The following is a 22,282-nucleotide window of genomic DNA, read 5'->3' on the forward strand; positions in this document are numbered from 1 at the left end:
GCTTTCCTTTAGAACTTTCAGATGATTCACTCACTGTGCTGAGACATTGTCTTGTACAGATAAATTCATAAACCTATCTTCATTCCAACTGTGAGAGCATCACAGAGCACTTGTCAGTTTCAGTTGCCTTGAACAATTGCCCAGGAAATCAGGCAAACATCAGAGTTTACTGACTTGTCATTAGAGCATCTTTGTAGAACTGTGCTTGCTAATTACTTTTATAAAATTTTGTATACATAATTTAAACTGCATAGTCATATTCCATATATTGTACTAGCTAAGAGTGCAAATCCCCACTCAACCTTTTACAGAATGTGTGCTCTTAGACAAGTTCCTTTACCTCTCTGAGCCTCAGTTTCCGCATCTGAAAAGGTGACTAATAAATAAACCTATCTTGTAGAGCTGTTGTGAGGGTTTAATTAGTTAATACATGGAAAGTATCAATACTTAGAACACTCTCTGGCACATAGTAAATATCCAGTAATTGTTAACTAATAAATTGCTCATAGTTTATATTTTAGAAAAGGGTTCGAAAATTGGCAGAAGCATAACAGCTGTCCATTTGAGGCATAAATATGAATTATGGAAAATAATCTTATGCTTCACTATTATTAACTTGTTACTTTGCTCACCATCCCAGCAAAATTGTTTAATTATTCACTGATTTTTTTAAATCATAAAATCAAGAATTTTATAAACATGCTTAATTCTCTGTGAATCATGAATGTGGATATATAAATTAAAGATTCAGTTTAGTGTTCATTTATTCATTCATCCATAAACAAATACTTATGAAACCCTTAAAATGTGCCTGAAATGAATATATAGAGGTGAAAAAGACATAACCTCTGCTTTCAAGGAGTTCACAATCTAAAGGGAAAAGGCAAATATAAAAACTATTAATTACACTGATGTCAAGTGCTGTAAGAGATATGACTGATAAAAATTGAGAGCTCAAGAAGAAGCATTTAATTCTCCAGGGAGATCAGGGAAGATTCCCCAGTGTAGGTATCATTTGAGTTGAGAATTAAAGGATAAGGAGGTGAGAAGGTCACACCTGGTATGGGGACATAGAGGCTAAGAAAACACTGCATAGTCAAGAATCTGCAAGTAGTTTAGTGTGTTTAGTGCTTTGAGAAGTGGCAGGAAGCAAGTCTGAAGAGATATAAAGAGGCCACATCATAAGTTTGAACTTCACCCTATAATCAGTGAGGAACCATTTGAAAGATTTTAAGGAAACATTTTTATAAATGTTTTTTCTATGCCAGACTCTGTGTTAAGATACCAAGACTGTGAAATGAATAGGTCACAGTTTAGTAGGAATGACATGATTTTGTTTTAGGAAGATCATTCTGCTGATGTTATGGAAGGTGGGTAGAGGGAATAAGACTTGCAGGCAGGAAGATTAGTTAATCCAAACAGGAGATTATTATGATCTTGGGCTGAGGCAGTGTTAGCGGAGTTAAAGGAGCGGCACTAGAATGGAGAGATACTTAGGAGGCAGAATCCACAGGATTTAGTGACCCTCTTGGATATGGAGCAGAGGCAGGAGCTAGGATGCATCCCAGAGCCATGGCTCCTGCCTTCTTCTCCAGCCTCATTGTATGCCCCTTTACCCCGCTCCCTGTTGGCTTTCCAATGCTGGTCTTCTTTCCGTTCTTTGAACATTCCATGTTCCTCTTGGCCTTAGCACCTCTGCATAGCCTTCTTTTCCCCTCTGCATATGTACTTTTTGTTTTCTACCTGGAGTCCTCTTTACCACTACTCTGCATTCCCCATCCTTTCACCTAGTTAATTCTGATTTATTCTATAAAATTCTGCTCAAAATGCTAAACCAGGTCAGGTCTTCCATATTATATGCTATTCTATCATTCTGTACTTCTTCACAATTAAAATTAAATAATTTTCTGTGGACTTAGTTGTTTAATATCTGTCTCGCCAGCTACACTATAAATGCCATAAAGTCAGGGATCATTTGGTCTTTTCACAGATGTATCCTTGGGACCTAACATAGTAGATCTTAAATAGTTATTAGTTTAATGAATGAATTAACCTTAAGATACTTTTTAAAAAGAGAGAAATTAACATCTTTATGTGTTTTGGCTCTTCAAATTTCTTGTAGTCTCTAAGGGGAAGACATGTGCTGTAACTTTTGGGTTACCAGATTGAATACATTTTGCATATTCTCTGCCATTTGTCCCTGTTAGGATTCCATTTTTCTATCAGTTTGGTAACTTAGTATCATAGTAGCTGACTGTATGTAAACAAAGAATGAAAATTGAATTAGTATGATTTAGCAATGTACTAATTTTTACAAAAAAAAATTTAAGGAGCAGTACCAAACATCACTCCGATTTTCCTAAGCCAGGAAAATGAAGTTGGTGTTTGGGAAACACTATAATAGAAATAAAATGTGGTTGTTAGGAGCTTAGACTCTGAAGCCGGAATGCCTGGGTTCAAATCCTAGCTCTGCCATTTACAGGCTGTGTAAACTTAGGCAAATTGAATAATTTCTCTAAGCTTCAGTTTCTTCACAAAAAATGGGGATAATAGTACTAAACACATAACATTGTGGTGAGGATTAAATGATGCAATGTTTGTAAAAGAACACATGGTAAGTGCTCAAAAACTGTTAGTGATTAAAAGTTATTTATTTTGGTTCTTTTTAGATCAAAGTAAGCAATTTGACTGTATTCAGGAAGTATATTAATTTGAAGGAAACTCTTCACAAGTTTATTTTTCCTAGTCTTTAAAGCCTAAAATGTTTCAGAATGTGAATTTATGGTCATTTTAATTTCTGTTATCATGACTATAATCGTGTAAATGATTACAAGCTGCAAATTGCATAACATCTCTGAGCCTATTCTTCATCTGTGAAATTATTATCTCTTCGGTCCTTTATTAGTTGATTCTGGGTAAAATGCTCTCTTGTGAACTAAACTGTAAGCTCCATAGGCACAAATGTTAAAGTTTCTTCATTTAATATGATTCAGTTTATCACTTTGCTGTACACCTGAAACTATCACAACATTGTTAATCAACTATACTCCAATGTAAAAAACAAAAAAACATGATTCAGTTTAGCAACTGGGGCACCAGATAGAGTTTCATATGGAGGTGATATTTGAGCAAAGCCATGAAGAACATAGGATTTCCTTATTTGGGAAAGAGACATTTTATTTATATTTTCCTCAAGTATAAAACTGGTCCTTGGTACTTTCTGTTTAGTCCAAGGTTGGGTCCAGCCCATGCCCTGGATTCCCCAGCACTGATGCTGGAAAAGAAATGTTAAGTAAACAATTTCAGTCTTTTCAATTTCCTCTTGTGCCACCGTTTAGTTTAGAAGGCAGGAGAATAAGAGCTCTTAAGCCATGAGCACTCCTGGAGTTTTTTGTGGGGGCTGCGTTGGGTCTTTGTTGCTGTGCGTGTGCTTTCTCTAGTTGCGGCAAGTGGGGGCTACTCTTCGTTGCAGTGTGTGGGCTTCTTATAGCGGTGGCTTCTCTTGTTGAAGAACATGGGCTCTAGGCGTACAGGCTTCACTAGTTGCAGCACTCGGGCTCAGTAGTTGTGGCGCACGGGCTTAGTTGCTCCACAACACATGGGATCTTCCCGGACCAGGGATCAAACCCATGTTCCCTGCACTGGCAGGCGGATTGTTAACCACTGCACCACCAGGGAAGCCCCCACTCCTGGATTTTTAACAATTTCTTGCTAATCTTGAAGTTCTCAGAGTTCTTGTTGCACATTTAAGCATGACAAGCTCTAGCAAGGACTGCCTGCAAAGAACTCAGTTATTAGGGGCCTATGAGGCCATTTCTGCACACTTTTTGCATCTTTTCCCACTCCTAAATGGTACTTGGAGCATGTTGAAGGCAAGGAAAACATGACACACTTATAGGATAACATTCTGGTAGGGGTTTACCTCATAGCAGGCATTTATAGAAGGTCATTTTTTTCCTGGAAGCTGAGACATCAGAGCCATTGTGATATGTAGTGGAGTACTGCAGTACAATTTTATTCTAAAATTTCTAAACAGTGTAGAGGCCAGGTAGGAAAGGTGCCTCAGCCACAGAACAGGAAGTTGAAATTTTTTCAAATCTTTTTCTCAGGGCAAAGCTAGCTTTGTGATTTGGGGGTGGGTTGGAGGGATGCAGTGCTTGCAAAACTAAACAGGAACTCCTTGAAAGTATATGGTGCATTCAGGGCTCACTCAGTGTTAAAGCACTTGAGGTTTTTTTTCCCCCTGTGTATGAAGTTGATAGGGCCACAAGGGGAGCAGCTGCCTGATTGACTGACTGTTTCTTCAAAAAGCCAGGTCTCTACTAGACCCACCATCCCTGACTGCTTTGCACCAAAAGACATGCTGTAAGGAAGAAGGAAATATGGGCATTTGACCTTTACGGCCTACGGGAGCCACTAGTGAAGCAAGCACATGTTGCTTCCCTATGTGCCTGACTACTCCCTCTCCCACCAGTCCATCCATTGTCATAATCATTTCAAGACTTACAACTGATAAAAAGAGACTGTTTTAAAGTCTTTGGGGCATTTTGATAAGCAGGATGATTTCACAATATATGTGTTTTCTTTTTATATTTTAAGAAAATGTGAATGAAGGATCATCACAAAGCTGATATTCAGGAAAACTTTGTCTATAAAGTAGTTGTTTTTCCCATGAGTTCTAAGCAATTTTTGTGGTTGTTTCTGTCACATTTTTTGTTAAAAGCCCACCATGTTCCAGGCACTGAGCTAGCCATTTTATGTTTTTTTCCTTATTTTACAGTTTAAGGTGTTAAGAGTCAAAGAATGTGAGAGAGCCAAATTTCTTTTTTAAAGTAAAGCCACCCAAGTGAAATAATATCAATAGATCAAGGCAATGATCATCAATGACTACTAAAACTATTAGGTGAAAAGTTGACGAGGAACTTTATAATGGATGGAGCAGGCTAACAACACCTGAACCCCGTGCTGAATTCTAACAGCACAGGAAGAAAGATCATCGGGCATGATGTGTCTCCTGATGTGATGTATTAGAAAGTATGCAACACAACCTGTGAAGGAATTTTACCAAAACTCTGAATCTGGTCAAGTCTCTCTAGAGCTAACTATTATTTTTCAGTAAATAATTGAAGGGGAAGAGGAAGGAGAAGGAACTTGTAGCTTAAGAGACATTATCAACCAAATGTAATATCTGGACCTTGTTTGTATTCTGATTAGAACAAACTTTTCCTGTTTTTTGCTCTGTTTTGGTTTTGAAGTCAGTTGTGGAAATCTGAATACTGGATATTTGATATTAAGGAATTATTAATTTTTAGTTCTTGTGGGACTTCCCTGGTGGTCCAGTGGTTAAGACTCTGTGCTTTCAATGCAGGGGGAGCAGGTTTTTGATCCCTGGTTGGGGAACTAAGATCCCACATGCTGCACGGGGTGGCACACACACACAAAAATAAGTTCTTGTCTTTTAGAAATGTATACTGAGGTATTTACTGATGAAAGGATATTTATGGGATTTACTTCAATATAATTAATTGAGGAGGATAGGGAAGGAGCTGGGAGAGGGTAAAGGTTAAACAAGTTTATCTTTGTATTGATAATTGTTGAAGCTGAGTGATGGATGTAGAGGACTCATTATACAGCGTTCCCTCTACTTCTTTGTTTGAAAATGTCCAAATAAAAGAGTTAAAAGGTAAAAAGAGCACACAGTGGATATTCAATAAATACATGCTGATTCAATAGAAATTTTTAATTTTTTATTTATTTTTTATATAATGCAATGTTTCTTTTTTTTTTAACATCTTTATTGGAGTATAATTGCTTTACAATGGTGTGTTAGTTTCTGCTTTACAACAAAATGAATCAGTTATATATATACATATGTTCCCATATCTCTTCCCTCTTGTGTCTCCCTCCCTCCCACCCTCCCTATCCCACCCCTCCAGGCAGTCACAAACCACCAGGCTGATCTCCCTGTGCTATGCGGTTGCATCCCACTAGCTATCTACCGTACGTTTGGTAGTGTATATATATCCATGCCTCTCTCTCACTTTGTCACAGCTTACCCTTCCCCCACCCCATATCTTCAAGTCCATTCTCAAGTAGGTCTGTGTCTTTATTCCTGTTTTACCCCTTTATTTATTTATTTACCCCTTTATTTATTTTTTATTTACCCCTTTATTCCTGTTTTACCCCTAGGTTCTTCATGACAAATACGGTATTTGTCTCTCTCTTTCTGACTTACTTCACTCTGTATGACAGACTGTAGGTCTATCCACCTCATTACAAATAGCTCAATTTCATTTCTTTTTATGGCTGAGTAATATTCCATTGTATATATGTGCCACATCTTCTTTATCCATTCATCCGATGATGGGCACTTAGGTTGTTTCCATCTCTGGGCTATTGTAAATAGAGCTGCAATGAACATTTTGGTACATGACTCTTTTTGAATTATGGTTTTCTCAGGGTATATGCCCAGTAGTGGGATTGCTGGGTCATATGGTGGTTCTATTTGTAGTTTTTTAAGGAACCTCCATACTGTTCTCCATAGTGGCTGTGTCAATTTACATAGCCACCAACAGTGCAAGAGGGTTCCCTTTTCTCCACACCCTCTCCAGCATTTATTGTTTCTAGATTTTTAGATGATGGCCATTCTGACTGGTGTGAGATGATATCTCATTGTAGTTTTGATTTGCATTTCTCTAATGATTAGTGATGTTGAGCATTCTTTCATGTGTTTGTTGGCAGTCTGTATATCTTTGGAGAAATGTCTATTTAGGTCTTCTGCCCATTTTTGGAGTGGGTTGTTTGTTTTTTTGTAATTAAGCTGCATGAGCTGTTTATAAATTTTGGAGATTAATCCTTTGTCAGTTGCTTCATTTGCAAATATTTTCTCCCATTCTGAGGGTTGTCTTTTGGTCTTGTTTATGGTTTCCTTTGCTGTGCAAAAGCTTTGAAGTTTCATTAAGTCCCATTTGTTTGTTTTTGGTTTTATTTCCATTTCTCTAGCAGGTGGGTCAAAAAGGATCTTGCTGTGATTTATGTCATAGAGTGTTCTGCCTATGTTTTCCTCTAAGAGTTTGATAGTTTCTGGCCTTATATTTAGGTCTTTAATCCATTTTGAGCTTATTTGTGTGTATGGTGTTAGGGAGTGTTGTAATTTCATTCTTTTACATGTAGCTGTCCAGTTTTCCCAGCACCACTTATTGAAGAGGCTGTCCTTTCTCCACTGTAGATTCCTGCCTTCTTTATCAAAGATAAGGTGGCCATATGTGCGTGGGTTTATCTCTGAGCTTTCTATCCTGTTCCATTGATCTATCTTTCTATTTTTGTGCCAGTACCATATTGTCTTGATTACTGTAGCTTTGTAGTATAGTCTGAAGTCAGGGAGCCTGATTCCTCCAGCTCCGTTTTTCGTTCTCAAGATTGCTTTGGCTATTCGGGGTCTTTTATGTTTCCATACAAATTGTGAAATTTTTTGTTCTAGTTCTGTGAACAATGCCAGTGGTAGTTTGATAGGGATTGCATTGAATCTGTAGATTGCTTTGGGTAGTAGAGTCATTTTCACAATGTTGATTCTTCCAATCCAAGAACATGGTATATCTCTCCATCTATTTGTATCATCTTTAATTTCTTTCATCAGTGTCTTATAATTTTCTGCATACAGGTCTTTTGTCTCCTTAGGTAGGTTTATTCCTAGATATTTTATTCTTTTTGTTGCAATGGTAAATGGGAGTGTTTTCTTGATTTCACTTTCAGATTTTTCATCCTTAGTGTATAGGAATGCCAGAGATTTCTGTGCATTAATTTTGAATCCTGCTACTTTACCAAATGCATTGATTAGCTCTAGTAGTTTTCTGGTAGCATCTTTAGGATTCTCTATGTATAGTATCATATCATCTGCAAATAGTGACAGCTTTACTTCTTTTTTTCCAATTTGGATTCCTTTTATATCCTTTTCTTCTCTGATTGCTGTGGCTAAAACTTCCCAAACTATGTTGAATAATAGTGGTGAGAGTAGGCAACCTTGTCTTGTTCCTGATCTTAGTGGAAATGCTTTCAGTTTTTCACCATTGAGGACAATGTTGGCTGTGGGTTTGTCATATATGGCCTTTATTATGTTGAGGAAAGTTCCCTCTATGCCTACTTTCTGGATGGTTTTTATCATAAATGGGTGTTGAATTTTGTCAAAAGCTTTCTCTACATCTATTGAGATGATCATATGGTTTTTCTACTTCAATTTGTTAATATGGTGTATCACGTTGATTGATTTGCATATATTGAAGAATCCTTGCATTCCTGGAATAAACCCCGCTTGATCATGGTGTATGATCCATTTAATGTGCTGTTGGATTCTGTTTGCTAGTATTTTATTGAGGATTTTTGCATCTATGTTCATCAGTGATATTGGCCTGTAGTTTTCTTTCTTTGTGACATCCTTGTCTAGTTTTGGTATCAGGGTGATGGTGGCCTCGTAGAAAGAGTTTGGGAGGGTTCCTCCCTCTGCTATATTTTGGAAGAGTTTGAGAAGGATAGGTGTTAGCTCTTCTCTAAATGTTTGATAGAATTCGCCGCTGAAGCCATCTGGTCCTGGGCTTTTGTTTGTTGGAAGATTTTTAATCACAGGTTCAATTTCAGTGCTTGTGATTGGTCTGTTCATATTTTCTATTTCTTCCCGATTCAGTCTTGGCAGGTTGTGCCTTTCTAAGAATTTGTCCATTTCATCCAGGTTGTCCATTTTATTGGCATAGAGTTGCTTGTAGTAATCTCTCATGATCTTTTGTATTTCTGCAGTGTCAGTTGTTACTTCTCCTTTTTCATTTCTAATTCTATTGATTTGAGTCTTCTGCCTTTTTTTCTTGATGAGTCTGGCTAGTGGTTTATCAATTTTGTTTATCTTCTCAAAGAACCAGCTTTTAGTTTTATTGATCTTTGCTATCGTTTCCTTCATTTCTTTTCATTTATTTCTGATCTGATTTTTATGATTTCTTTCCTTCTGCTAGCTTTGGAGGTTTTTTATTCTTCTTTCTCTAATTGCTTTAGGTGCAAGTTTAGGTTGTTTATTCGAGATGTTCCTGTTTCTTAAGGTAGGATTGTATTGCTATAAACTTCCCTCTGAGAACTGCTTTTGCTGCATCCCATAGATTTTGGGTTGTTGTGTCTCCATTGTCATTTGTTTCTAGGTATTTTTTTATTTTCTCTTTGATTTCTTCAGTGATCACTTCGTTATTAAGTAGTGTATTGTTTAGCCTCCATGTGTTTGTATTTTTTACAGATCTTTTCCTGTAATTGATATCTAGTCTCATAGCGTTGTGGTCGGAAAAGATACTTGATACAATTTCAGTTTTCTTAAATTTACCAAGGCTTGATTTGTGACCCAAGATATGATCTATCCTGGAGAATGTTCCATAAGCACTAGAGAAAATTGTGTATTCTGGTTTTTTTTGGATAGAATGTCCTATACATATCAATTAAGTCCATCTTGTTTAATGTATTATTTAAAGCTTGTGTTTCCTTATTTATTTTCATTTTGGATGATCTGTCCATTGGTGAAAGTGGGGTGTTAAAGTCCCCTACTATGAATGTGTTACTGTCGATTTCCCCTTTTATGGCATTTGCTGGTGGTGGTGAATCCTCTTAGCTTTTGCTTGTCTGTAAAGGTATTAATTTCTCCATCAAATCTGAATGAGATCCTTGCTGGGTAGAGTAATCTTGGTTGCAGGCTTTTCTCCTTCATCACTTTAAATATGTCCTGCCACTCCCTTCTGGCTTGCAGAGTTTCTGCTGAAAAGTCAGCTGTTAACCTTATGGGGATTCCCTTGTGTGTTATTTGTTGTTTTTCTCTTGCTGCTTTTAATATGTTTTCTTTGTATTTAATTTTTGACAGTTTGATTAATATGTCTTGGCATATTTCTCCTTGGATTTATCCTGTATGGGACTCTCTGTGCTTCCTGGACTTGATTAACTATTTCCTTTCCCATATTAGGGAAGTTTTCAACTATAATCTCTTCAAAGATTTTCTCAGTCCCTTTCTTTTTCTCTTCTTCTTCTGGAACCCCTATAATTCGAATGTTGGTGTGTTTAATGTTGTCCCAGAGGTCTTGGAGACTATCCTCAGTTCTTTTCATTCTTTTTTCTTTATTCTTCTCTGCAGTAGTTATTTCCACTATTTTATCTTCCAGGTCACTTATCCGTTCTTCTGCCTCAGTTATTCTGCTATTGATCCCATCTAGAGTATTTTTCATTTCATTTATTGTGTTGTTCATCATTGTTTGTTTCATTTTTAGTTCTTCTAGGTCCTTGTTAAATGTTTCTTGCATTTTGTCTATTCTATTTCCAAGATTTTGGATCATCTTTACTATCATTATTCTGAATTTTTTTCAGGTAGACTGCCTATTTCCTCTTCATTTGTTAGGTCTGGTGGGTTTTTACCTTGCTCCTTCATCTGCTGTGTGTTTTTCTGTCTTCTCATTTTGCTTATCTTACTGTGTTTGGGATCTCCTTTTTGCAGGCTGCAGGTTTGTAGTTCCTGTTGTTTTTGGTGTCTGTCCCCAGTGGCTAAGGTTGGTTCAGTGGGTTGTGTAGGCTTCCTGGTGGAGGGGACTAGTGCCTGTGTTCTGGTGGATGAGTGGATTTTGTCTTTCTGGTGGGCAGGTCCACGTCTGGTGGTGTGTTTGGGGTGTCTGTGGACTTATTATGATTTGGGGCAGCTCTGTGCTAATGGATGGGATTGTGTTCCTGTCTTGCTAGTTGTTTGGCATAGGATGTCCAGCACTGTAGCTTGCTGGTCGTTGAGTGAAGCTGAGTACTGGTGTTGAGATGGAGATCTCTGGGAGATTTTCGCCATTTGATATTATGTGGAGCTGGGAGGTCTCTTGTGGACCAGTGTCGTGAAGTTGGCTCTCCCACCTCAGAGGCACAGCACTAACTCCTGGCTGCAGCACCAAGAGCCTTTCATCCACACGGCTCAGAATAAAAGGGAGAAAAAGTAGAAAGAAAGAATTAGTAGAAGTAGGAAGAAAGAAAGAAAGGAGGGAGGGAGGGGGGAGGGAGGATGGAAGGAAGGAGGGAAGGAAAGAAAAAAAGAAAGAAGATAAAGTAAAATAAAACAAAGATAAAATATAATAAATTTATTAAAATAAAAAAAATTATTAAGAGAAAAATACAACAACAACAAAAAATAGACGGATAGAAAACCCTGGGACAAATGGTGGAAGCAAAGCTATACAGACAAAATCTCACACAGAAGCATACACATACACACTCACAAAAAGAGGAAAAGGGGAAAAAATCATAAATCTTGCTCTCAAAGTCCACCTTCTTAATTTGGGATGGTTCGTTGTCTATTCATGTATTCCACAGATGCAGGGTACATCAAGTTGATTGTGGAGCTTTAATCTGCTGCTTCTGAGGCTGCTGGGAGAGATTTCCCTTTCTTTTCTTTGTTCTCACAGCTCCCAGGGGCTCACTTTTGGATTTGGCCCCGCCTCTGCGTGTAGGTCGCTGGAGGGCGTCTGTTCTTCGCTCAGACAGGAAGGGGTTAAAGGAGCCGCTGATTCAGGGGCTCTGGCTCACTCAGGCCTGGGGGATGGAGGGGCACGGAGTGCGGGGCTAGCGTGCGGCGGCAGAGTCCGGCATGACGTTGCACCAGCCTGAGGCGCGCCGTGCGTTCTCCCGAGGGAGTCGTCCCTGGATCCCGGGACCCTGGCAGTGGCGGGCTGCACAGGCTCCCTGGAAGGGGGTGTGGATAGTGACCTGTGCTCGCACACAGGCTTCTTGGTGGTGGCAGCAGCAGCCTTAGCATCTCAAGCCCGTCTCTGGGGTCCGTGCTATTAGCCGTGGCTCGCGCCCTTCTCTGGAGCTCCTTTAAGCAGCGTTCTTAATCCCCTCTCCTCGCGTACCAGGAAACAAAGAGGGAAGAAAAAGTCTCTTGCCTCTTCGGTAGGTCCAGACTTTTCCCCGGACTCCCTCCCGGCTAGCCGTGGCGCACTAACCCCCTGCAGGCAGTGCTCACGCCGCCAACCCCAGTCCTCTCCCTGCGCTCCGACGGAAGCCCGAGCCTCAGCTCGCAGCCCCGCCCGCCCCGGCGGGTGAGCAGACAAGCCTCTCGGGCTGGTGAGTTACGGTCGGCACCGATCCTCTGTGCGGGAATCTCTCCGCTTTGCCCGCCGCACCGCTGTTGCTGTTGCTCTCCTCCGCGGCTCCGAAGCGTTCCCCCTTCACCACCCGCAGTCTCCGCCCGCGAAGGGGCTTCCTAGTGTGTGGAAACCTTTCCTCCTTCACAGCTCCTTCCCACTGGTGCAGGTCCCGTCCCTATCCTTTTGTCTCTGTTTATTCTTTTTTCTTTTTCCCTACCCAGGTACTTGCGGGGTTTCTTGCCTTTTGGGAGGTCTGAGGTCTTTTGCCAGCGTTCAGTAGGTGTTCTGTAGGAGTTGTTCCACGTGTAGATGTATTTCTGGTGTATCTGTGGGGAGGAAGGTGATCTCCGCGTCTTACTCTTTCCAGAAATTTTTTAAAATTAGGCTTCTACATGTTTGCTTAAATCAGATTATTGATGGCAGGTTTGCAATGGGAAAGAAATACTACATTGAACCTCTATGTAGCTTTATTCTCAGGAGTAATTAATCTTGAAAAAAGTGTTACTAGGTTATAATAAGGGAAAAAGGAACTCCCAGCAAGGAAACTTCCACGGAGCCACCCAGAACCTTCTGCCTTTCAAATGGGTTTAGGCCCGGAGCATGAGCTATACCACTGTTAATACAGCTGATGGAGCCCAAAGATTTACCTAACTCAAATGAACATGATCCCAAGAGCATCATGGACCTTAATCAAAGCCTCTAGGGAGCCATGTCTAACTAGCTTTTGAAAAATATTTTTCAGAAAGTTTCTCAGTTGTTTTAACATTGACCTGCTGTGGAGACAGATGGAATCTAAATTGATATTCAACATTTTGTCTGTAATTCCAGATTAACATAGAAGTTCAAACCATTACCAATGCTATAAAAATTGAAATTGTAGAATTTCAGTAAACATAGAAGTTATTTTCTAATAATGTTTCTAGTTTTATAGTTGTTTTACAGTTTATATAAATGTGGTATTGATTGCCATACAACACAGTATTATACAGAGGCAGTATAATGTAATAGTTCAGAGTATGGGCTTTTGAGCCAGACTGCCTGGCTGTGTATCTTGGCTTTGCCACTTACTAGCAGAATGACCTTGAGCAAGTCTCTCTGTGCTTGTTTCCTCATACATAAAATGGGAATAATAATAGTAACCAGTCAGGGTTTTCCAGAGAAACAGAATCAGTAGGAGATAACTGTATATACATATATAGTATATGTTTCCAGGCCATCAGGCTGGTAATTCTTGGTCAGAATCTGATGCTATAGTCTTAAGGCAAAATTTCTTCTTTCACAGAGAAAGCTCAGTTTTGCCTATAAGGCCTTTCAGCTGATTGAACAAGACCCACCCACATTAGTAAGGATAATTTCCTTTAGTTAAAGTCAGCTGATTGTAGATGTTAATCACATCTACAAAACACCTCCACAGCAACACCCAGATTAATTAGTATTTGATTGAATAACTGGGTTCTGTAGCCTAGTCAAATTGACACATAAAGCTTACCATTATACCTACTATCAAATTCATAAAAATTGTGAAAATTTAATGAGTTAATGCATGTAAAGTACTTAGAACAGAGCCGAACACATAGGAGGCACTCATAAAGGTTAGCTATTATTATATACTCTTTAAATCCCAAAGGTACTCTGGTTCTAGAAAAGATAATAAGATTTAGTGATAGTTACTATGAAATCATAATATATCTGTGCTAGATAGAACCTTGGAGGTCTTCTAGGCCAGCCTCTCATCTTAAAAATATGGAGGCCAAGGTCCAATCTGTTTTTTGTTTGTTTGTTTTTCCATAAATTTATTTATTTATTTATTTTTGCCTGTGTTGGGTCTTCGTTTCTGTGCGAGGGCTTTCTCTAGTTGCAGCGAGCGGGGGCCACTCTTCATCACGGTGCGCGGGCCTCTCACTGTCTCAGCCTCTCTTGTTGTGGAGGACAGGCTCCAGACGCGCAGGCTCAGTAGTTGTGGCTCACAGGCCCAGTTGCTCCACGGCATGTGGGATCCTCCCAGACCAGGGCTCGAACCCGTGTCCCCTGCATTGGCAGGGAGATTCTCAACCACTGCGCCACCAGTGAAGCCCCAGTCTGTTTTTCATAGTGCAGCCATAGTGATTTTGCTTTTTCACAGTAAGCAGTATACAGAGAAAGCCCTCAGGTGGCTTACATCTTAATAAGATACCCATAGTTTCTGTCCCAACTCTAACCAATATTCTTATTCATTTTCATGCAGGAAAGGAATGAGAGAATTGGGTTCAGAGACTGTGCTACAGGCCAAGTGCCCCCAAACAAGTAGAAATGTTTATACTCAACTTTTAGATTCAGAGGCTTGGAACCTAACGTTTTCCCACATTGGCATCATTGTCTTATTTGAAATTTTAAAGTAGTTCTTCTAGGGACTTCCCTGGTGGCACAGTGGTTAGGAATCTGCCTGCCAGTGCAGGGGATGCGGATTCTAGCCCTGGTCTGGCAAGGTCCCACATGCCACGGAGCAACTAAGTCCATGCACCATGACTACAGAACCTGCACTCTAGAGCCCGTGAGCCACAACTACTGAGCCTGCGTGCCACAACTACTGAAGCCTGTGCTCCTAGAGCCTGTGCTCCTAGAGCCCGTGCTCCACAACAAGAGAAGCCACTGCAATGAGAAGCCCACGCACCACAACGAAGAATAGCCCCCGGCTCACCGCAACTAGAGAAAGCCTGTGAGCAACAATGGAAGACCCAACACAGCCAAAAATTAATTAATTAATTTAAAATAAAAGTTAAAAAATAAAGTAGTCCTTCTATGGGGTCTCTTTTCATCAGGACTTAAGTCATTTCTCAAGAATATACTAAATACTCCTGAGGGCCTGAGGGAAATAAAAAATGTACTTTCTTAGCCCCTGATTTTCAACCACTGTGAAACTTGACCACTGGGGAAGTTGTCTCATGCCCTTGACATGAAGACCCATTAACAAAAACTGCATAAAAGCATGAATAATAAATCTTTAGGACATTTACAGTTTGACAAAGCACTTTTAAGAGCTAGGCAGAGCAAGGATTATTATCCCCACTTTATTAAAGAGGAAGCTTAGGCTCAAAGTTGTAAAGTGAGTCAGTCGCCCAAAACTACATAGTAAATAACAGATCGTGGCTGCCTAATTCGTAGTGTAATGTGCTCTCTGTTGTGTTATTCTACTGGCTATGTCCAGGGGATAGAAATCTGGAGAAGAGTTACTTCTCAACTCTGCAGAAGGTTCTCTTCCTTAGTTCTAAAGTGAAGGCAGTCTTTAGCCATACTTAATCACATTTGAATATAACTTTTCTACTTTGCTTTGAACAAATGACGATCAGTATTTTTAAATCTGCAACTAAGTTTAACTGAGAAAAAGCCTCTGTGAAGTTTTAAAAATATACCTGAAAGCTATGAAGTTAGCAAATTAATTTTGATATTTTTCTTACTCTGGAAATTAATATTAACTTTTTCAGTAATGTGCACCTTTCTTTGGATTGGACCTAAATATGCCTTTAGTAATGTTAATTTTGCTAGATTTTATGGGTATGCTTATAAATTTAGGACTTATTCTTACTTTAATTAGCCATAATTATCGAAACTTGAACTTTGGAATGTTTTTTCTCCTCATTTTTTAATTCCGCCAGGTCACGATGGTAGCTCTGAAACTAACATATGCACCTTTTATTATTTGGCAAATATTTCTCCAGCAAATATAAGATTATTTTAAATTGCTTTCCTATTCACAGTGTGGAGTGCAGTAAAACAAGAAAATCTATGAAATTAGCTTCACCTTTGTTCCTGTCTCTATACCATTTGGTATATTATATTGTAATCATTTATTTGTCTGTGGTTTTTGAGGATAAGGACTTTGTCATGGCATTTTCAGAGGTAGTGTAGTATAAGTAGAAGGAAATAAACTTTGGAGTCAGTCAGACCTGGTTCCAAATCCTAGGTCTATCACTTTCCAGCTGAGGGCCCTTGGGCAAATTTCCTTCACCTCTGAGCCTCAGTTTACATACCTTTAAAATAAGGAAAATAATACCAACTTCATAAGGTTATTATGAAAAATTATTAAATGCACCCGACACAGTTCTGCTACATAATAGGTGCTTCACGAATATTTGACATTCCTCTCCTTTTCGTGTTAGCATCCCTAGGCTAACAGGGATACTTAAAAAAAAGTTTGTTACTGGGGCTTCCCTGGTGGCGCAGTGGTTGAGAGTCCGCCTGCTGATACAGGGGACGCGGGTTCGTGCCCCGGTCCGGGAGGATCCCACACGATGCGGAGCGGCTGGGCCCGTGAGCCACGGCTGCTGGGCCTGCGCGTCCGGAGCCTGTACTCCGCAACGGGAGAGGCCGCAACAGTGAGAGGCCCGCGTACTGTTAAAAAAAAAAAAAAAGTTTGTTACTTAAAGTTTTGTTAAACCTTTGTTGAATGACTGAATGATCGTTTGAATACATATTTTGTCAAAGAAGAATCATATTTAAAGAATAAACAGTTATTATAGAATGAATTTTCTATTGAATTTAACTTTTTTCAATTTAGTTGTAACTTAAAAATGTATTCTCTCTACATTTCAAAATTATTGGTGCTGTGTGCTAGTGAGTGGAGGTTAACACTGCATAGTCTCACTGCACCAAGCTCTCTGCTTTCTGCGTCTTATGAGGCTTCTTGCCTTTTAGGTATTCCATGTGGTTACCATTTTGGAAGTGTTTGTTTTGAGGAAGAAATGTTGCCCTTATCTTCCTTGTCTTTCCTTGTGGCATTCTTTTGGTTTCTCTCGTTTATAACGCTCACCTTACTCTAGATTGTACTGACGTTATTTGTAGACTTGTCTTTGGCCACAAAGAGCTCAAAATCTACTACCGAGGTTCTTAACTTATTCAAGGATCTTGAATAATCTTTTTGAGACTATGATAAAAGGTATGAAATGTACTCCCAGAAGAATGTACATATGTACAAACAAAAGTTTTCTTATTAGTTCTGGAGGTTCATGGACTCCAGGGTAAAGACTCTTTTTCTAGATTGTGTGTTTCTTAAGAGCAATACCTGGGGGACTTACCTGGTGGTCAAGTGGGTAAGACTCCACACTTCCAGTGCAGGGGGCCCGGGTCCAATCCCCGGTCGCGGAACTAGATCCCACGTGCCTGCCGCCACTAGGAGTCCACATGCTGCAACTAAGAAGCCTGCAAGCCGCAACTAAGAGCCTGCGTGCCTCAACTAAGACCCGGCGCAGCCAAAACAGATAGAGAGATAGATAGATTTTTTTTTTTAAAAAAAAGCAATACCTGGGTTTCATTGACCTTTGACAGAGCCTACTGTGTATGTAGGAGATACTCAGCAAATAGTTTCTGAATTTATGAATTTAAATGCAAAATGAAAACCTTCAGGTTTCTTACTACAGAATCTCTAAACGTGTCTTTTTTGTTTCCTTAGGCTTCCATCTCAGTGGCACAGTAACTGAGCCGGCCACTACTTCTGAACCAGCAGTGACTTATAAAGTTGCCATCAGTTTTGATCGATGCAAAATCACTTCAGTGGCGTGTGGCTGTGGGAACAAAGACATATTCTACTGTGCCCATGTGGTAGCGCTCTCACTCTACAGGATCCGTAAACCAGACCAAGTCAAACTGCGTCTTCCTATCTCAGAAACCCTTTTCCAGATGAATAGGGACCAGCTACAAAAGTTTATTCAGTATTTAATCACGGCACACCACACTGAAGTTCTTCCTACTGCACAGAAGCTGGCAGATGAGATTCTATCCTCCAACTCCGAAATCAACCAAGTAAACGGTAATTGTACAACATTTTTGTTGCTAAAAATATATTTTGTTGCTTTATTGCATGTTTAGAGATTGGGATACATTTGCCATTGTAATCACTCAACCTTAATCAGTTCATTCTATCCAAACTATTTATTAACTCTGTTTCTTAAAGCAATCCAATTGTCCACCTCATAAAGGTTTGGCAAAAAAGGACAGAGAATGTTAGAGTTACATATTGATCTAGTTTATGGACTTCATTTGTCCTTACAATCCCTGCCCCAGGAGCCTGGGATATTCAGGAGTGAGAGAAAGCATAAAATAATTAGTGCCATTCAGTGAACTGAAATGGATATGAGAATTCCTTAACATTTCAGGAACCTGCATAGCATCAGGGTTATTCCAAAGAGCATCTGCTAGCATTGTGTTTATGAGCTATATAATGGGAGGGTTTATGGATGGAGAAAGATATTATGTTCACTTACTCATTCAACAAGGATATGTTGAGTACCTACACTGTGCAAGTGGTAGCGCTGATTGTTGAGAGCATAAAACAGACATGGTTCCTGCATTCAAATAGCTTATAATCTAGTAGAAAAGACAGCTAAGTCTGAAATAAATGCTTGCATTTATTATGAAGCCAGGTTGTAGATATTTAATCACAGGAAACCGTTGAAGAATTTTGAGAAGAGGAGCTATATGAGCCAATTTTTCATTTTGTTGGTTAGGTCCTACTATGTTCCAGGCATCATGCAAGAGATTTTATACATGTTTATATATGTTAATTCATTTAGTTTTCAAAACTACCCTGTGAGGTAGGTATTATAACCATTTCCATTTTATAAATAAGGAAATTATTTATAACCTAGGCTCACCTGATTTCAGAACTCAGGTTTTTAATGCTTCTCTATACTACCTCTCTATTTTTAGAAGAAACTTTGGTATTAGCGTGAACAAGGCAGTGAGACCAGATGAATGGCCTGTATAATACTATAGTATGTGCCAAAGGGCCTGCTTTTCCCAGTTGCCCAATAGAGCTAATCAAGTCCAACACACAGCCTCACCACTCCTCAGAAATAAGGATAGTCAGACAGGCTTCCAGGAACTCTCGCTAACTAGCCGAAATAATCTTCTGTTGTTTTATCCTCAAAGTTGTAGTGTTTACATGGTAACTGAGCTCTATTTGAGAGATACTGTTAAACAGTAACTATATATATATATATATATATATATATATATATATATATATATCTCTTCTTATCCCACATAGGGAGCCTGTTCTATTTCTCTGACCTCCTTAAGTCTAGAGTTCTTAGGGACCTGAGTTCAGCTCCAGGTCTGTAACACCACAGCTGGGTTATGGCCTACTTTCATGCATCATTCCCACTAGCTCTTTCTCAGAATTTTTGCCTATATCCAAGCTCTCTTGCCTTTTTCTTGAACTAACCACCTTGGTTGAGTGCCTGTATTGCACCTGCCTTGTTCATCACCACTGTCACCAAAGCAACCCTCTTTCCCCTTTACCACTGTGCTGAAGCAATCTTTATTCCTCGTTATACCTTCCATCTCAGCATCTTATTATATGTCTGAAATTAGTCTAAGTTGCCAGAGTGAACTTGAGATGTTATTCTCAACCTTCCCCAGGAACTACTACTTCTGTACCTGTGTTTATTCCAGACTAATATTAGCTTTCTACTCCAGGTACCCTAGTATTCCACAAGGTCTTTCTTAATATATTTCTAATAACCAGTGCTGATATAGGCAGTGATACTGAAAATGATGAGGGCGAGGAGTGGAGATATCTTAGAGGCAAGGTGGACCGGATTCAACATCCAGGTGTGTAGGATGGGTGGGGAGTGAAGAAGAGGAAGATGAGAAAAAACTCAGTTCCATAATGTCCAGCTATGATGGCTGGATTTGACAATAATGTTGCCATTCACTTAGGGAACGTAAGGGGAGGGATAAATTTAGGAGGAAGACGAATTCAGTTTAAGTTTGAGGTGCTTGTAGAACACTGAGGTGAAGATTTCTGATACAAAATTGGGTGTTGGATCTGGAGCTAAGGACAAAAGTCAGAATTTTGGAGTTATTAGCATAGAGATGATCTTTGAAGTCCTGTTTCTGTTCCCTGCTAAATCTATAAACACCTAGAACATCTTCTGTCTCCTCTCTCTCAAGCCCTACTCTTCACCAAAACAGACTTTAAAAAGCAGGAATAAAATTTCTAAAACTGCTAGCTACCTGCTTTTTTTTTTTTAATTTTGGTTGTGTTGGGTCTTCGTTGCTGCATGTGGGCTTTCTCTAGTTGCGGTGAGCAGGGGCTACTCTTTGTTGTGGTGAGTGGGCTTCTCATTGCGGTGGCTTCTCGTTGTAGAGCACGGGCTCTAGGCGGATGGGCTTCAGTAGTTGTGGCACACGGGCTCAGTAGTTGTGGCTCATGGGCTCTAGAGTGCAGTCTCAGTAGTTGTGGCGCATGGGCTTAGTTGCTCCACGGCATGTGGGATCTTCCCAGAGCAGGGCTCCAACTCATGTCCCCTGCATTGGCAGACGGATTCTTAACGACTGTGCCACCAGGGAAGCCCTAGCTACCTGCTTTTAATCCCAGGAATGGATCCAGGTATTGCTCTGCTCCTCATGTCCCTGAAAACTTTTATTAGTCCCTGTAAGTGGTTTTAGCTAGACTTTGCCTTGTCCCCTTTGGATTGGTGATTCAATTTGGACTATCTTTCCAACTGTTCATCTAGCACTGCTCCATGCTCTGTTTGTGATTTTCTCTGGTAACTCCATACCCCGAGATTCTCTGGCATATAGCATCCAGGCTAGGTCTTCAGTTGCTGTTTATCCATACAGAGAGTTTGGATACCAAGAGAAAATTATGATAACTTGAGGAGTTAGGTCAGGAACCATGTCTTACAAATTTCTGAGTCTCCATCACCAAGCATGGTACCTGGAAAATAATAAGGATTTGTTGAATGAATACAACAAATCCTTATTATTTATTGTATTCATGCATATACAGGTGAGGAAACAGGGGCCAGTGTAGGAATTAGCAAAGTAGAATGAGAAATGAGGAGAAGCTAGCAAGTAACTATAAAATTGAGTTTTAAGTATAAAATTGAGTTTTAGGAAGTAAACGGTCAACAATGTTGAATATTGTGGAAGATACAGACCAGAACTAACAAACATAGAACAGCAATTTGGGGGAAATAGAGACTATGCAGAGAGAAGAAAACCTTGAAAAATTATTATTAATATCATCATAGGAATAGAAGATATTTTAACCATGAAATAAAAACTGGATACTATAAAAAGAAATTCACAGAACAGAAAGAACTAATGAATATTACAAATATAATGGCAAAAAATATATAAAACTAAGTGATGGAAAATAAAGGTAAGGAAAGTTCCTATAGAGTAGAGCAGAAAGACAAAGAGATTTTTTTAAAAAAAGAAGATGAAGAGATGAAAAATAGGAAGAAAAAAGGCTGTTAAAAATTAAGAGAATGGGGCTTCCCTGGTGGCACAGTGGTTGAGAGTCTGCCTGCCAATGCAGGGGACATGGGTTCATGACCCGGTCCAGGAAGATCCCACATGCTGCGGAGCGGCTGGGCCCGTGAGCCATGGCCGCTGAGCCTGTGCGTCCGGAGCCTGTGCTCCGCAACGGGAGAGGCCACAACAGTGAGAGGCCCAAGTACCGCAAAAAAAGAAAAAAAAAAAATTAAGAGAATGAGTCCTGGAATTCCAATGTTTGAAAAATAGGGATTCCAGAAATAGAAAACAGAGGTAAGGAATTCATCAATAAAATAATTAAAGAATGTTTTCTAGAACAAAAACGTGTGAGTTTCCAAAGTGAAAGGATTCTACTAAATGCCCAGCAATGGGAAAAGAAGAATCTTCTGAATAAATAAGGCTGGATCAATTGGAAATTCATTCTGGGGAAAAAAAACTTGATTCCTACCTCATGCGATACAGAAAAATTAATTGCCAATGAATTGCAGACATAAACGTGAAAAGTAAAACAATAAAGCATATAGGAGATAATATGAAAAAAATATTTTCATGTTCTTGAGGTAAAAAAAAATTTAAGTAGGAGAAGATTGATAAATTGAACTACATTAAAATTTTTATACTTCCGTTTATCAAAAGGCACCATTAAGAGACTAAAAAGGCACGCAAATAGTGGGAGAAGATATTTACAATACATACAGCTGACAAAGGGCTTGTATCCTAAATACCTTAAGAACCCTTACAAATAGTAAAATGGACAGAGACACAAAAAGGCACTTGGCAAAAAGGTTATCCAAGTGGCTAATAAACATACTAAAAGGCACTTTAACTAATTAGTAATCAGGGAAATGCAAATTAAAACCACAGTGAGATTCCACTACATAGCCACCAGA

At 39.4% G+C, this 22,282-nt stretch overlaps 1 protein-coding gene across 1 annotated transcript in view; it reads left to right on the forward strand.

Moving 5' to 3' along the window:
- Nucleotides 1–22,282, forward strand: part of ZSWIM5 (zinc finger SWIM-type containing 5) — a 260,902-nt gene that overhangs the window by 162,218 nt on the left and 76,402 nt on the right. The window contains exon 2 of the mRNA XM_049698756.1: nt 17,557–17,913. Within this exon, the coding sequence (XP_049554713.1) occupies nt 17,557–17,913 (357 nt within the window). The remainder of the gene's footprint in view (nt 1–17,556; nt 17,914–22,282) is intronic.

This window comes from Orcinus orca, chromosome 1 (genome assembly GCF_937001465.1).
Source record: "Orcinus orca chromosome 1, mOrcOrc1.1, whole genome shotgun sequence".
In the NCBI taxonomy this organism is placed as follows: Eukaryota; Metazoa; Chordata; class Mammalia; order Artiodactyla; family Delphinidae; genus Orcinus; species Orcinus orca.